This window comes from Nanorana parkeri, unplaced genomic scaffold (genome assembly GCF_000935625.1).
Source record: "Nanorana parkeri isolate BGI_ZX_2015 unplaced genomic scaffold, ASM93562v1 scaffold935, whole genome shotgun sequence".
NCBI classification, from domain to species: domain Eukaryota; kingdom Metazoa; phylum Chordata; class Amphibia; order Anura; family Dicroglossidae; genus Nanorana; species Nanorana parkeri.
The window spans coordinates 117,412-131,866 of record NW_017307203.1 but is presented as its reverse complement, the minus strand read 5'-3'; the positions used below and the strand labels follow the sequence as shown (position 1 = coordinate 131,866).

Here is a 14,455-nt window from a genome sequence, read left to right as displayed (position 1 = left end):
CAATAGCAATCTCGCTATTGCACCCGCCCCCTGCTGTTGTCAATCACTAGAAGGGGACCTGATGGAGAACTTCAGGTCCCCCTCCTCTGATTGGCAGCAGCAGAGGGCGGGTGCAATAGCTAGTTTGCTATTGCAAAGTGAAATAGCCAATAGGAATCTAGCTATGCATTCCTATGGTGGGTTTTTTTTTCTGACTTACGACGGCCCGCGGCCCCGATGTCAGAAAAAAAAAACGGAGCAGAGAAAGGTTTACTCTGCTCGATCGAGCAGAGTAAACCTTTCCGGGAGAAAGTGCTTCTCTCCCGGGCGGCCAGGAGCCGCTAGGCGACCCCTGGCAAATCGTTGCGACGGGGTCGCGACCCACGGGTTGTGAAACGCTGTTCTACAGTGATATGATGCAAAGATGATGCAAATTCAAGTGTAGGATTTTTTTATGATCTGCTTATCAAGAAAGTATAGCCCAGAAGGTTATGGTGAGGTGGAATGAAAGAAGCCAAAGCCCCACCCAAAACACGGCATAGTGCAGTAAAGCCTTTTTAGAACAGAGGTTATTTACATTCTATCACATACTGTATCTTATAAATAACAGGATTTGTCCTAATTTTAGGATAGTAGGTGAAACTATGCAACAGTTTCTTGTTCCCGAAATGGCTAACTGTACATGCAGAACTACTGGTTTATAGTGCATATACACTGAGTGGCCAGATTATTATGACCCCCTGATGTTTGTAGGCAAATTAGCTATAATTTTGCGCTGAAGTTGCTAGAGGGCCAGACCATTATAAATAGGGAAGCAGGTTGTTTACCACGACAGTAGAAGTGATTTTTTTCTGAAGATACGGGTAAACAACGCGATTTAACAGCCTTTGAACTTGGGATGATTGTTGGCGCTCAAGCCATGGATCGAGAATCAGCAAAACAGCAGAATTCGAGCAGCTGTTAAAGTGTTTAAAGACTGGACTGTCAGACGACAATCTGGGTCTGAATGTGCGAATTGTGGCCGTCAGCGACTAGTCAATGTTAGGGCAGAACGGAGAGTGGCAAGACTGGTACAAGACAACAGAAGGGCAACAGTGCAGTGTCAGATTCCTCGCATCACCTTTCAACATCTCGTGGAGTCACGAGGTGGCCCGACTTACCTCAACGAAGTACTGATGGGGTGGTCATAATATTGTGGCCACTCAGTGTACAGTATAATATTATAGAGGCATTTATTCCAAATTGTATAGAACTGTTGCAGGCTTGTTGGCCATCTTCAGTACAGTGTGTGAAAATCAGTGGCTTCTATGGAGTAGGACTTGGGTGATTATCAAACACAGATTGATGAATCAGAAAGTCATACGGGTTGACTTACCATGCAAAATGTAAACATTACATATATGCCTTTCCTCAAGATCCTGTATTCCACAACAGTCCAGAAAGGAACTGATAGTTTAGCTGTCTTCCAAATAATGTGGTCATAGACATGGAAAGGGAAACTAATGTTTATGGAATTGGAGCACACATTCATCTTAGTCAAGCATACATGTTTGTGTACTATGTAGCTACAGGGATGCACTGGTTAGGGCAATATTATTGTCTTGTGTTTTGTACCTTTTATATAAATAAAAAAAATGTGTTGTGTATTTTTATATTTCACTAACTGTTGTCTTTTCTCTACATTTCAGAATAGTCTCCTCTGTCCAAGGGGTTCTTGCTGCTGTCTCTGGCATCATTGTTATTACATCCTGCAAAGATGTGAAATTTGACAGGTGAATGAGTAAACTATAATATTACTTGTTACTTGATTTCATAACTTGATGGTTATTATTATGATTATTGCCGATTGACGGAGCCTGACCTTAGAAATGCATATCATGACTGTGCCAAGGGTGGGGGTAGATGTTACCTGATAGGGGATTGCACCCTATTCCAAGCCATCTTGGAGCCATCGTGCCCATAGCTCTCTACTATCCCTCATTTGGAGGGAATGTTCCTCTTTTGGAGCCAAATCCCTTTGTCCCTCTTTCCTCCTCACTTTGGTCAGATCTATAGACCTAAATAAAAAATGTATTATTTAACTAGCACGTGTAATATAGCACACTAAACTTTTCATCCAACCTCCATATTTTTGCAACTGTTACTTTGAAAAGCCAGTATGAACGAAAAGTAGATGTGAAGAAAAACACTTGGGTTTAAGCAGCCATGCATATTTATACATCATGGTCCATGTAACAAAAGGTGTGCCAAGGGTTTGTCCTGTGCTCCCATGCTGATAGATGTCCTTTTTTCTCTTCAGAAAGTTGGAAGGTATTGGTACTGTACAGTGTAAGATGTATACTTTGGAACTGTTGTTAGTCTCTGGCTATAGGCTGGATTTAATATTTTAGAGTAGAACTTTGGCAAGGCAATGGACATTGAAATATTTACATATTACTAATAAGCAGTAAATGCATTTCTTTTTCATTCATTAAGGGACAAAGGAATCAGTATTTGAGAGATATGCAGGTTATACTGCCGCCTACAGGAGGAATTGGACACTGGCAAACAAAATGTCGTTGGCCAGCCAGGTATATCTCCTCCCGCTGCCATAATGCGTACATTTTTTGCTAGTGCCCTAGAAGGATGGATGTCTTTTCTCTTTTTGGGAACATTTAACCATTTCTACTAGCCATTTTATTTTTACCGAGATTTGTGTTGTTGTTGTTGTTGTAATCAAGTCTTCATCTACTTGCTGCTGGGTGGTGGCTCTTTCAGCAGCTATTCTGATTGGCTAATCATAGCCAGAGAAACAGTCATACCGGGATCCCAGTAGACCGAAGATTGTGGAGCCTGCCTGGAGTGTGACCTTCGAGCACTGGGCTCTGCTTGTGATGCTTCCCAAACCTTGTCCTAAGTTAGTTAGCCACAGGTACATAGCCGTGGTACAACCTTTGGGGTGACCCTGTCTCTGATGACTCACTGCGTAACCTACATTCAATAGCTCTGCTTATGGCGCTTTCTAGACACTTGCTCTGTGTTAAGTTTTCCGCAGAGCACACTACAGGTGCAGAGCAGTGACACTTCTTCAGTGCCAAGTCTCTGTCACCTTTTTATATTTTTATATTCTTTGTGCAAATTAATGAATTGGAGTCTTATACCTATCCCCGTTCTGTCTACTCTCAGAGGCTGTAAGCTTACATCTACGCCTTCCCCACCAGAAGTAGTCAGCTATCAATACCCCCAGGATTAAAGATACCATATTGGTTCTGTTTGATGCGGTGTGAGATGCTTTAAATATGGAACAGCCTATTGCCTCTACAACTGTTGTCACTAGTCTGGGATTTCTGTGAAGTCTGAACATTTTTAAAACCTTTCCGGTGCATTCCTTACTCCTGGATGTTCTATATGGTGATTGGGAAAATCCTGATAAAATGTTTACTCCTTTTTTTTTTTCTGAGCACTACCTGCTTTATGAGTCCTTCATGAAAAAGTGGGCTGTCCTCATTGCGATTTTATTACTCAACAAAGCACTGTTTCTGTAGAGGATGTTCCAGGGTTCAAGGATACTAATAACAAAAGATTGGAAGCGCTTTCCAAATCTTTGTTTTCCCTAGCAGGTCTTGTTCTGCAGCCTATCATTGCTTTGATATCAGCCTGTTAAACCTTAGGGAAATGGATTCAACTTATGTCACGGGATCTAGCTACTATTCTCACTTATGAATGCTTAGAGTTTATACCTTCTGCCCCACACTACTGTTTGGATGGCTTAGTGTACATTGCTTGTCGAGATTACAAAATGAGTGTCATCTCTGTTAATATGCAGAAACTCTTTGGCAGAAATGTTGGTCTGCAGAACAGGTATGTAAAAAGCACTTGCTTCACATACCTTTTGATGGAGATTTTTTTTTATGAGCCCAAAAATCCCAATTAAGGCCTCAGACAAGTCCTCCTCAGCATGAAAAGACACTTTGGAATATCTGTTAGCCTTCACGACACTTGGAAAAAAAGCATCTCAGATGCCTGGGGGAAAGATGTAATGTCCCTTGGACTACAAGTTAGTTAGAATTTTGCACCCGCCCCACTTCACATTGGCCAACCTGTGTCTCCACACAGAGTAGGAGATCTCCATGCTGCTCTTGCAGATCTGTTGGCCCAGGGTGTTATAGTCATTGTACCAAATGCAGAAAGGTTTCAGTGTTATAACTCCAACATTTTCACTGTTCCAAAGCCAAAAGGAGGCATTTGCCTCATTTTGGACTTATATGTCTTCATTCGATTCCAAAAGTTTTACAAGAAATCCACCAAGTCTCTCATAGTGTCTGTTCATCAAGGAGGGTTTCTGTCCTCTGTGCACATCAAGAATGCCTTCTTGCATGTCCCTATCTTTCTACCACGCCGACATTACCTTTGCTATGGGTGCTCAACACTACCAGTTTGTAGTCCTACTATTTGGCATGTCCTCAGCATCCCGAATGTTCACAAAAGGTTTTAGCTCCTGTGCTAACCTTGTTGCACTCCCAGGGCGTTCTCATTGTAGGATATTTGGATGTTGCTCCTGATCGACAGTATGTTTCAGACAGTCCAGACTCACACCTAGGCGACAGCCTTTTCACGTGTAGAAGCACCAATTTTTTTATTGCACTTTTCTGCACGTTTTTATGCGCATAAAACGCATGTGCAGTACATCGCCCGTTTTTTTTTGGCCAATTCACTGTTGAAATCCTGCAATCTGTTGAAATGAAGTGGGTAGCGGATAGGAAGATGAGGCAGCATTTGCATTTGTGTATTGCATGTTGTTGTTGTTTTCTTGGCTCCACTTAGCTTCTTGACATTCTAGAAAAGAGGCCAGCAAACATGATATGCAATTCAGATTACATTCCATTGAAATAATTAATTTATTTATCATGAAATAATTCAAGTTTCATCAGCTTAATCTTGCTTACAAATCATTTCAGGGATGTAATTATTGTTATGTATGTTATGCCAAATGGCAGCGTGATGCTTCTAAAATTAATTTTCAGGTGTTGTTTTCACATTAATTATACTTTCAGTATACACTAGAGTAAATTACATGAAAGTAGTGGCATCACAAGGGATTTTCTATAGATATAAAGAGGCTGATAAGGGTGGAGACTGAAATGTCTCTGGTGTCAGTTTGTAAAAGCACAGTAATTTCAAATAGTCCGTTTGCCTTATTTTGAGTACATGAAAATTCAAGTTAAAGTGTGTGCCCTTCTCCAGCATTTCTGTAATATACCATACTTACCTGAAAGGCAGCCCCTGGAAAATAATCACTGGCCTGCCTTTCTTCAGACTCTTCCCAGTCCTGCAGTCCTTGGCTGAATTGGAAACCCCAACAACACGTTGACAAGCAGTGCCAGATGAAGGTCATCCAGTGCCTAGGGTGAAGATGCCAAACTGTGTCCTCCCACCATTTGTGTGCTCATTCATCTTCTGCAGCTGGTATCCCACTCCCAACTGCCACTGTGTTTGTTTAAGGCTGGGTTCCCACCTGGGCGGATTTAATATGCGCGTTTTCCGCGCGTTTTTTTAACCGCGATTCGTGGTAAAAAAAACGTGCGGCAAACGCGCGTTTCCGAGGGATACATGGCTGTATCCCTATGGAACCGCCCGACCAAAACGCCCCAAAGAAGTACATGTACTTCTTTGGGCGTAGGGCGGTTTCCCGCGCGTTCGTACTCGCGGAAAACCACACAGATGGGAACCATACACATTGAAAATAATGGCATTTCCCTGCTTGAGCGGTTTGCCGCGAGTACGAAAGCGCGGAAAACCGCCTAGGTGGGAACCCAGCCTTAGCATCACTTAGCAGCTCTCGGTCTGCCAGTTGGGTTTCACATGGACCCTGAAGTGCGCAAGGAGACAGACAGAGAACACCCAGAGACACAGACAGAGACAAAGAAGGTCCCATGACATCACTGTGTAGCTCTGCGTTCGCCAACTGGGTTTCACCTGGACCTTGAAGTGTGCAGTCATGTCATGGGACCTTCCTGCCCTGTCTTCTCTAGCTCTGCTGGTCGCCTTGCTCTGGACCAGCCAGAGGGAAAATGAAAGAAGGGGCAAGCATAAAAACACTGCATCCAGAGCAGCTGCCCCCCTTGTCTCGCCTTGTTGACCAGCTATGATTTCCATTTATGTAATTGGAGTTTGTGGCATGGATGAGGGGCAGGTTTTAGGATTGAGAATATTTTAAAGAAGGCTGTGTAAAACTGAGCAGACTGTATAGCACAGATCATAAGAATATGATAGGAATCTGTATTTTATGGTGGAACAGAACTAGGTTAGAGGGGCATGTAAAGAATAGGTACACTAATAGCGCACTTATGCTTCAGTTTTGGCTCTGTTCAGTCTATGTGCCTACAGTTTCCTCTTCGTTTGGAGGTTGGGGGGAAAGAGGAGGGACACAGCTTTATATAGTGGAATCAGGACCTGTTTTCTCCTACTGGTTATCCCTCTAGAATTGTATTTGCTTTCCTCACTGCCTGACCACATTGTTTGATAATTTTGCATACATCTGAATTAGCCGGTGCCATTCTGCATTCATTGCTGTATCATTTTACACTTTATTTCACTATATTGCACACCACACTTTTTTTTTTCTTATTTACTTCCACCGCTCCAAGCTTGCTCCTGTGATGGACTACAATCTCAATACAAACTAGTAGTCCCATCACTGGAGCCATTTTTAAAAATGTATTTTATTTTTTATCCGATTAACCGATTAATCGAACTCAATAATCGGCTAACTAATCGATTTTGAAAATAATCGTTAGCTACAGCTCTAGAACTTAGCACCCCCTAATCATTTTTTCTCTAATTCTGACAGGCTAGTTGAGACTGCACACAGAAGTGTATTATAGTCTGTAGCACTTTTGCTTTCTCTGTATTGCTAGTAAAATTATAGTGCAATGTCAGGTTCACTTTAACAGGTATGCACAAAGAATTTCTATACTAAATAAGTGTGTGTAAACCTTTCTTTTATTGTTACTGTTGATGGTAGAATATGAAGCTAATATTTTACTTTTCTTTTTCAGGCATTGGCTGGCTACATCTTATATTTGGTTCATAATCCCATACATGGTGTATGATACTTACGCAATGTATCTTCGTCACTGGTACAAATGTAGAGACAAAAGCACGTCAAATGGGAAAGATCACTTTTCTGCCGCAATAAACAGCTTACTACGGAAAGATTTCCTCTTGCTGGTTCATCACACAGCCATCTTGACTATCCTTATTCCTATAGGACTGGTAAAAATATTTTGCTACTTATGAATTGTGTTATGTTATAAACTAGTTCTGGCCATATACAGACAGATGTTTCTGATTTGACCTGCCAGTTCAGCAAAATTTGCAAGCAACAATGTGAATATGAAGCCTTGGTTAGATGTGTTCAAACTAAATCTGTAGGTAAAGTCCTAGCACTGCTTATATCTTCTTGAGTTTATTTAATCTGACAGGTTAGAGCAAAACTAAAATATGTGACCAGCTGAAGGTGTATGCTTTTCCCAGTGAAGATGCTGAAGTAATATCGTTGTTACATGATCTTGCAATTTAGTTTCATGGTCCAAATCACTGACTTGTTAAAGTAAATACATTGCCACAGCAGCCAGTTTGCCAGGAAAAAATAAAATTTTTGTACAGTGTTTAATGGGTTGAACTGTATGTCACCTATCTGCAGACCAATTCCCGTCCTTTAGACCACAGTTGTGCAAGTTGTGAAATAGGTCTTTTTCCAGGATAGTGAAATGGTAATGGTTGAATTAAGAACCACACCTCTCATAAAGGATTGGCACTGGCAGGTAGTAAGGAGTTGGCACTGAAATACAGCTCTGACCTGCATTAAAAGAAAAGTGATAAAGAGAAACTGGTAACGGTTTTCGGTTATTTTGTGTGCATGCAATCCTCCCAAAGCCAGAAGTTGCCACCACACAGAACCAGAACCTTGATTTCAATCCTCCCAAAGCCACAAGTTGCCACCACACATGCCAGAACCTTGATTTCTTTTAAGGACAGTCATGGATCTAGAGCGTAACTGGGCAGCCACTGAAGCTACTGTAATCAGAACATATATTTAAAAAAAACTGGCATAATAATATATAAATCGAAAAAAGGCCTATGCGACTAAACTGTGTGAATACTTGGGTGCATATCAAGAGAAAGGGGGGCGCATATCAATCAAGAGAAAGGGGGTTAAGGAAAAATTGAAGTGTACAGACCCTTAAAGTAAGTGGGACAATTCCACTAGATGGTAGTGAGGGGGATCAAAGGAACCTGAACAAGCATAATTATGGATGGTAGCTTAGGGTCATGCACCGCAAGAGCAGGAGGGAGTGGTGGACTTTGAAAAAATAAAAAGGACCCCTCTGTCTCAGTCAGAATACAGAGATTCCCATCATGATTTGTCCAGATGACACCAACTTCCTGTTATCTTGCCTGGAGTGCATTCCTTATATATTCCATTGGAGTATCCACTAAGTTGTAGTGACACTGTCACTTACTCTGTAATGGAGACCCGTTATGGACAGGAATTAAAGCTTTACTGAGTTTCTAACCCTTCTCCTCTGTCAGGAACCAAATAAAAAAAATGTTTGGGCTGGATTCCCCCTTATGTGAACAACTCCAGCTAGTCACCTTGTAAGATGGTTGGCTAGGTTATTTTTTTTTCAGCGGATTGCTGTCATTTTTCCTGAGACAAGGCCAGTGGTAGGGAAGTCTTGCTGCTGTACTGCTGCTACTTTCCTGTGCACATGCTTTAAAGTGACACTAAACTCAGGAGTTAAATCTTAGAAATGCATCCAGCTACCTTAACTAATAACAAAAATGTATCTTATTTGTGTATCACTCGGCTGTAGATCCTCAAATAATCTCTGAATTGGTGCTGGCCCTGTCCTTCCTTCTGGAGGGTGCCTACTATTGTTCCCCATGGTCCCTGTGTGTGTTGTAAAGTAGCCACCACCCCAAGCTTTCTACCATGATGGACTACAATCTTAATACAAATGAGTAAAACTAAACATAAGATTGTAGTCCATTACAGCAGTGAGCTTGCATCGGTGGCTACTTTGCAACACACACACACACACACACACACACACACACACACAGGTGCCATGGGGAACAAAAGTAATCACCCTCCAGAAGGATGGACAGTGTCAGCATGAACTCAGAAATTATTTAAGGATCTACAGCTGAGTGGTGCACAAATAAAGCTACATGTTTGATAATAGTACTTGAATGCATTTATAAGATTTAGCTCCTGAGTTTTGCGTCACTTTAAGAAAGTATGTAGGAAAACATAATCTTCAATTTGGGTACTGTACAAGTAAAAAAAAAAAGATCAGCTTGATGTAAATAATCCTAACAGTGCATGTTTATATTTTAAAAATCTTGTTTCCTGCTATATTTTGTAATTATTTAAAATGTGATTGACACACAAAAGTCCTTTAAAGCTAAACTGAAGGCTAATAGCTAAATATACTGTTGAAATACATACTGTACATGGGAGTGATTATGAGTTGGCTTGGCCTGTGCCATTATAGCTGTGGCCTGGGAAGTATCAGGAAATTCTTGAGCAGAGAACGGACTGTGGCATTCTTGAAATATCTGAAATGTTACCCTAAGGAGAACTATGGGGAAAAGCCCTGACCCCATAGTTCTCCTTTAAGTGGAATTCAGCCTATAAAAGAAAACCTTAAAAGTAAAGAGGTCACTGAGATGCTTGCATGTACCATCCTTTCATTTCATGAGCTCATTGGAAAACCTCAATCTGCCATTTTTCATCTGTATTTATAAGATGAGCTTTAAGCCTCACCTATCCCCTTCCTGAATCCCACATTGATGTGCACTAAACAGCTATGTGACTCAGAATGCTGTGGTAAAGCTCACCAGACTTTACGATCTGGTAGTAGAATGTCCTTCTGTCCGCCCAACAACTGTGCAGTGACTGCTATGAAGGGCCTGCCGGAACTGATACACATTCATTGGATAGTTTAGTCATGTCCCCATATTGCATATTTTTTAGTAAATCTAAAATGTATTGTATGGTCAGATTTTAACATGTATGGAGAGCCTTTGGGGTGTAGCATGGCTTAGATTACTTAACAGGAATTCAAGATTTGCATATTAAGCAGCTCAGCTTTGGGCTTTAGGACAAACGTGGAAAAAAAAAATTGAACATGCAGCCATTAACCCCTTCTTTTCTTTTACTGGTCAGGATAGCTTTTATAGTGGAAATCCGTGACAGGTTCTTTTCAAGTTGCTTACAGATGATTCATGCTGTTGACCTCCCACCATAGCTGAAATGTTGGATTTCGGTGCAATAATCAGTGATTATCATTAACAGTTCACCTGACTCAGTATAAATCTATTTACTTCTTTCATTTTACAGTTTTTAAGAAGAAACATTGGAGATTTCTTTGTTGGCTGCCTGTTTGTGGCAGAAATGAGTACTCCATTTGTAGCACTCGCAAAAGTTTTAATACAGGTACATTCTTGGTTTTTCTTACATATTTCTAGCTATTATGTTTCATTTTAAACGTGTAGAGTTTAGCTGACCTATACCTTGGTATGTTTGTATTCACAGATCCTTATTATGCTTTAAATTGCTTTTACAATTGTTAGTTTTGTTAAACAGGAGAATACAAGGAACAATAGAGATTGTATTCACAATTAAGGTTGTAGAGATAAGGCACAATACAAGTTAGAAGAGAATGAACAAGACATTGTTAAACAATTCACACATGGCATTCATTTCCTAAGTGAGAGGAAACAATACAGAAATGGTAATCGTCCTGATAAAGTCCATAAGGAACATGGTAGTATGAATTATGAGTTAACAATTTGGCAAGAAAGATTACTTCTTAAAGGAAAGGGAATTATATAGTGCACAAATATTGTAGTGTCTGGGAAAAAAAGAGCTGAAAGAATGAAAAGAGAAAAGAAGAAGAAGAAGAGGGTGGGAGAAAGAGTAAGGATAGTAGAAAGAGAAAAGAACAAGAGAGGGGGAGACAGAGAAAAAGGAAGAAAAGCGCGGTCTGCCAGAGGTGCCACCTGGCTTTAGTGAGCTAAATGTGTAAAAGGTCTTGAGTCGGGCCGCAGGAGCATGAGTAATCTACCAAGGCGACAAGACCTAAAATAATAATTTCTCAATGCTTTATTTTTCAACTATATGAATACATGCCAATTCTTAGTAAATAATTGGCACTGAAAACAAAACTCTATTCTCTGATTTAATTAGTGACTTTTAGAGGTCAATGGGGCCAAGCCAATGGAAGATCTAGTTCTGTTAACATAAGGGAGAATCATATTCACAAACAGTTAAGCACACAATTGAAATGTGTATATGACGCTTTATCTGCTAAAGGATTTGTAATTGTGTTTGGCTGGTCCTTAGATGTACACAGCCCTTTCACCCAGCAAAGCAAAATTTGTGTTCTTACTTTCCTTTAGTGTATTTAAAACCTATTTCCACATTTGTAGAGGTATTTTTAGAAAAATATTCCAGCAATGTACGCCGAGTAAACATGAAGCAGGCATATGCAGTTGCTGTATATGAACACAGAAACTTACATTTTTTGTTAGCTTTCCTCTCGATATCCTGATGAAAATGGCCACCTCTGTGCTCTGCAAGCAATGTGTGTATATTACAACTGAGTTCTCCACCCCCTATTCATTAGTATTATTATTATACAGGATTTATATAGCGCCAACAGTTTGCTTGGTCACATCCCTGCCCCCAACCTCTGACTAGACAATGAAGCAGTAGGAATACACTGATGAGGACATTGTTCTCCTCTTGTTAGCATGTTCCTTGTTTGCACATGCGCATGTTGCAGGGCAGAGAGTCTTATAATAATACAGATTCAGGAACTTACAATAGTCACACTTAAAAATACTAATTACTGTTTAATAATGATAAAAGTGCATAATATAAAATGGATATATAACTATATAAAATTGTTTGTGTTTATCTGAAGGTTCCATGCAGCCCTGTGCCTCCTCTGGTTCCTTTGCACTGATAAAAGAATGAGCCCACAAAATCCCACAGCTGTCCGCTAGTTCGGAAAAGATTACTACAGGAGTCTGCTTGGGTTATTGTGAATGACGGCAGCTGCAGAGCCATAATTCATAAAAACACAAACCCACAACAACACAAGTCGGCTACTAAATTGTCCAAGAGAGGTGCGGTACCTGATGTGGCCTTGTGTTTTTGTGAATGATGGCTCTCCGCTGTAGTTCATTCACAACAAGCCAAGCCAATAGTTATAACTGTAGCAATCTCCTCTGAACTAGCTGGTGGCTGTGGATGGTTGTGGGTTCAACCTTCCATTAGTACAAAAGGAAAAGAGGAGGCAGAGGGCTGCAGAATGGAGAGTAGGTTGTGGATTCAGTGCTGGCTGTACCTCAGCTCTAGGAACACCCATAATTTGGGCTTAGGTCTGAGAGTGGAGCTACACTCAGCATGACATTTTATTTCCAAACTACTGCATAGACTTTAATAGGGACAAGTGTTATGTGCACTGGGTCCCCTAGGGGGTTTAACAAGCCCTTTTCAGCTTCCAGTGAGAGTTCTTTAACTCTTTTTTTTCACATGGAGTGTTTTTTTTAATCTAGTGCGATGTCGTTTCTATTTGGCATTATAATTACCAAGCAAATAGATAAATAATGAAGTATATTGAAAAACACTAATTTATTTTTATTTTCTGTTAACAGATGAATTTGCAGAACTCCTTCATGCATAAAGTAAATGGCGCACTTGTGCTCCTAACGTTTTTAATCTGCCGCATCCTGCTTTTTCCTTTTATGTACAATGCCTACGGGAAGCAGTTTGGGATTCCATTGTATAAAGTACCTTTCAAAATTCCTCTGCACTGTAACATTATAAATGCCACCATTATGGCTCCACAGATATACTGGTTTTGGCTCATTTGCAGAAAAGCCTTAAGACTGTATACCAATCCTAGCTCCAGCAAAGAGAGATAACATTTACATGTATGACAATGTCATGCCACATAGCAGTCTTTTTATTTGGCAAGTCAGGTCGCTTTTAAGGGATTGGACTGACGGTACTGCAAACAACTGCGTCAAACTGGTCCAGACAGGCCACACAGACTACTTGATATGTATAAAAACAATCATGGAAATTTGTTACAAACCTATAAGCTAATGCAAACACTATTTTGTCCGATTTTAAAAAAGGAGGTTTTGTAAGTAACAACGGGGATTTCTACATCAGTATTGCACTATTATTTTTATAGCTAAATTGCCAAGTGTTTGAGTTGTAACTGTTTATTATAATTGCAGAGAGTAAATGATTAGAAGTAAATTAGAGAGAAAGATGTCTTTTATAAAACTGCATTTTTAACCTGTATTAGCAAAGTAAGTGATGTTCAATTAACAGAACATTTCATACTTATGTACATTCTGAAAAAGTAGTAAGGGGGAGATTAACAATTCACTCACTGTAGCAAGAAGATTGTGATACTGAAGAATGTATTTGTTCATACCTCCGATACTCTATTATCACAGTGGGCAATATATAGGAGGATCCCACCTCTTCTGCCCCTCATTGTTCTCCTGTTTCTGAATAGCTAATTGCTAAACCAGTCACTTGTGCTTTTACATGTGGTTATTGCACTGATTGCACTCTGGGAGTATGGGTATGGGACAGAAAAAGAGATTATACTTCAGAGAACATGAGGAAAGTAAATGTATACAAATTCTTGTAACACATAGGACCTATATTGCAGTGGTTCACTTGCATATGAATGTTGTGACATAAGGAAAGGGAAGTCATCGAGGGGGGCGATATATTTCCCCTCGCTTTCTATCCTATGTACAAGGCTAGCAGACAGGTTTTCGGGTAGACTTTGGATCTGGGTAATCCAGTTTGGGGTTTTTTTTTCTCTCACCTGGATTGTTTAATTGATTAGTGATTGATTCTCCAGGTGAGATAAAAGAGGAAGGCTGGAGCATGATGCTGCTCTGGCCTGGGACTCAGACAGCATTCTGAGAGAGGTAGAAGGTGGATGTGTGTGAGTAAAAGGTTGCTGAAAGTACTTTTGTTTTGTGAGGTGGCTGAGATAAGCTCACCACCTGGTAGAGAGGAAACCTGCCTGTTTAGTCAGAGCCTGAAAGGCAAGGATTTGTTTTCTGGTTTATTTTGTTCTATTGCAACCTTTTAAATAAAAACTGACTGCAAGTCAGATAAAAGAAGGACTTTGCTGCCTGGACTACTTTTTTTGCCCCAGGGAAGGTGATCCCCATTTGAGCTGTACCCCCACAATGTATACATTCCATCTCTAGGGTTGCATCATGCCATTACCCAAAAAGGAAGCTCAACTCACAGCAGTGCTTATGTATGGTAATAATAGCATGACAACATTGGGTATTTCCTTTGAAAGCTTTTTGTTTTTGCTGTTCATGTTCATGCTACAGTTTTGATGGGTTTTTGATGAAAAATGTCCTTCAAACA

At 40.4% G+C, this 14,455-nt stretch overlaps 1 protein-coding gene across 1 annotated transcript in view; it reads left to right on the top strand.

The window, feature by feature from the left end:
• FAM57A (family with sequence similarity 57 member A) overlaps positions 1–13,314 on the top strand; it is a 24,980-nt gene extending 11,666 nt beyond the window's left edge. Inside the window, exons 2-5 of the mRNA XM_018566312.1 lie at positions 1,668–1,751; positions 7,017–7,233; positions 10,370–10,465; positions 12,694–13,314. Of these exons, the coding sequence (XP_018421814.1) occupies positions 1,668–1,751; positions 7,017–7,233; positions 10,370–10,465; positions 12,694–12,963 (667 nt within the window). The 3' untranslated portion in view covers positions 12,964–13,314. The remainder of the gene's footprint in view (positions 1–1,667; positions 1,752–7,016; positions 7,234–10,369; positions 10,466–12,693) is intronic.
• The last annotated feature ends 1,141 nt before the right edge of the window (positions 13,315–14,455 follow it).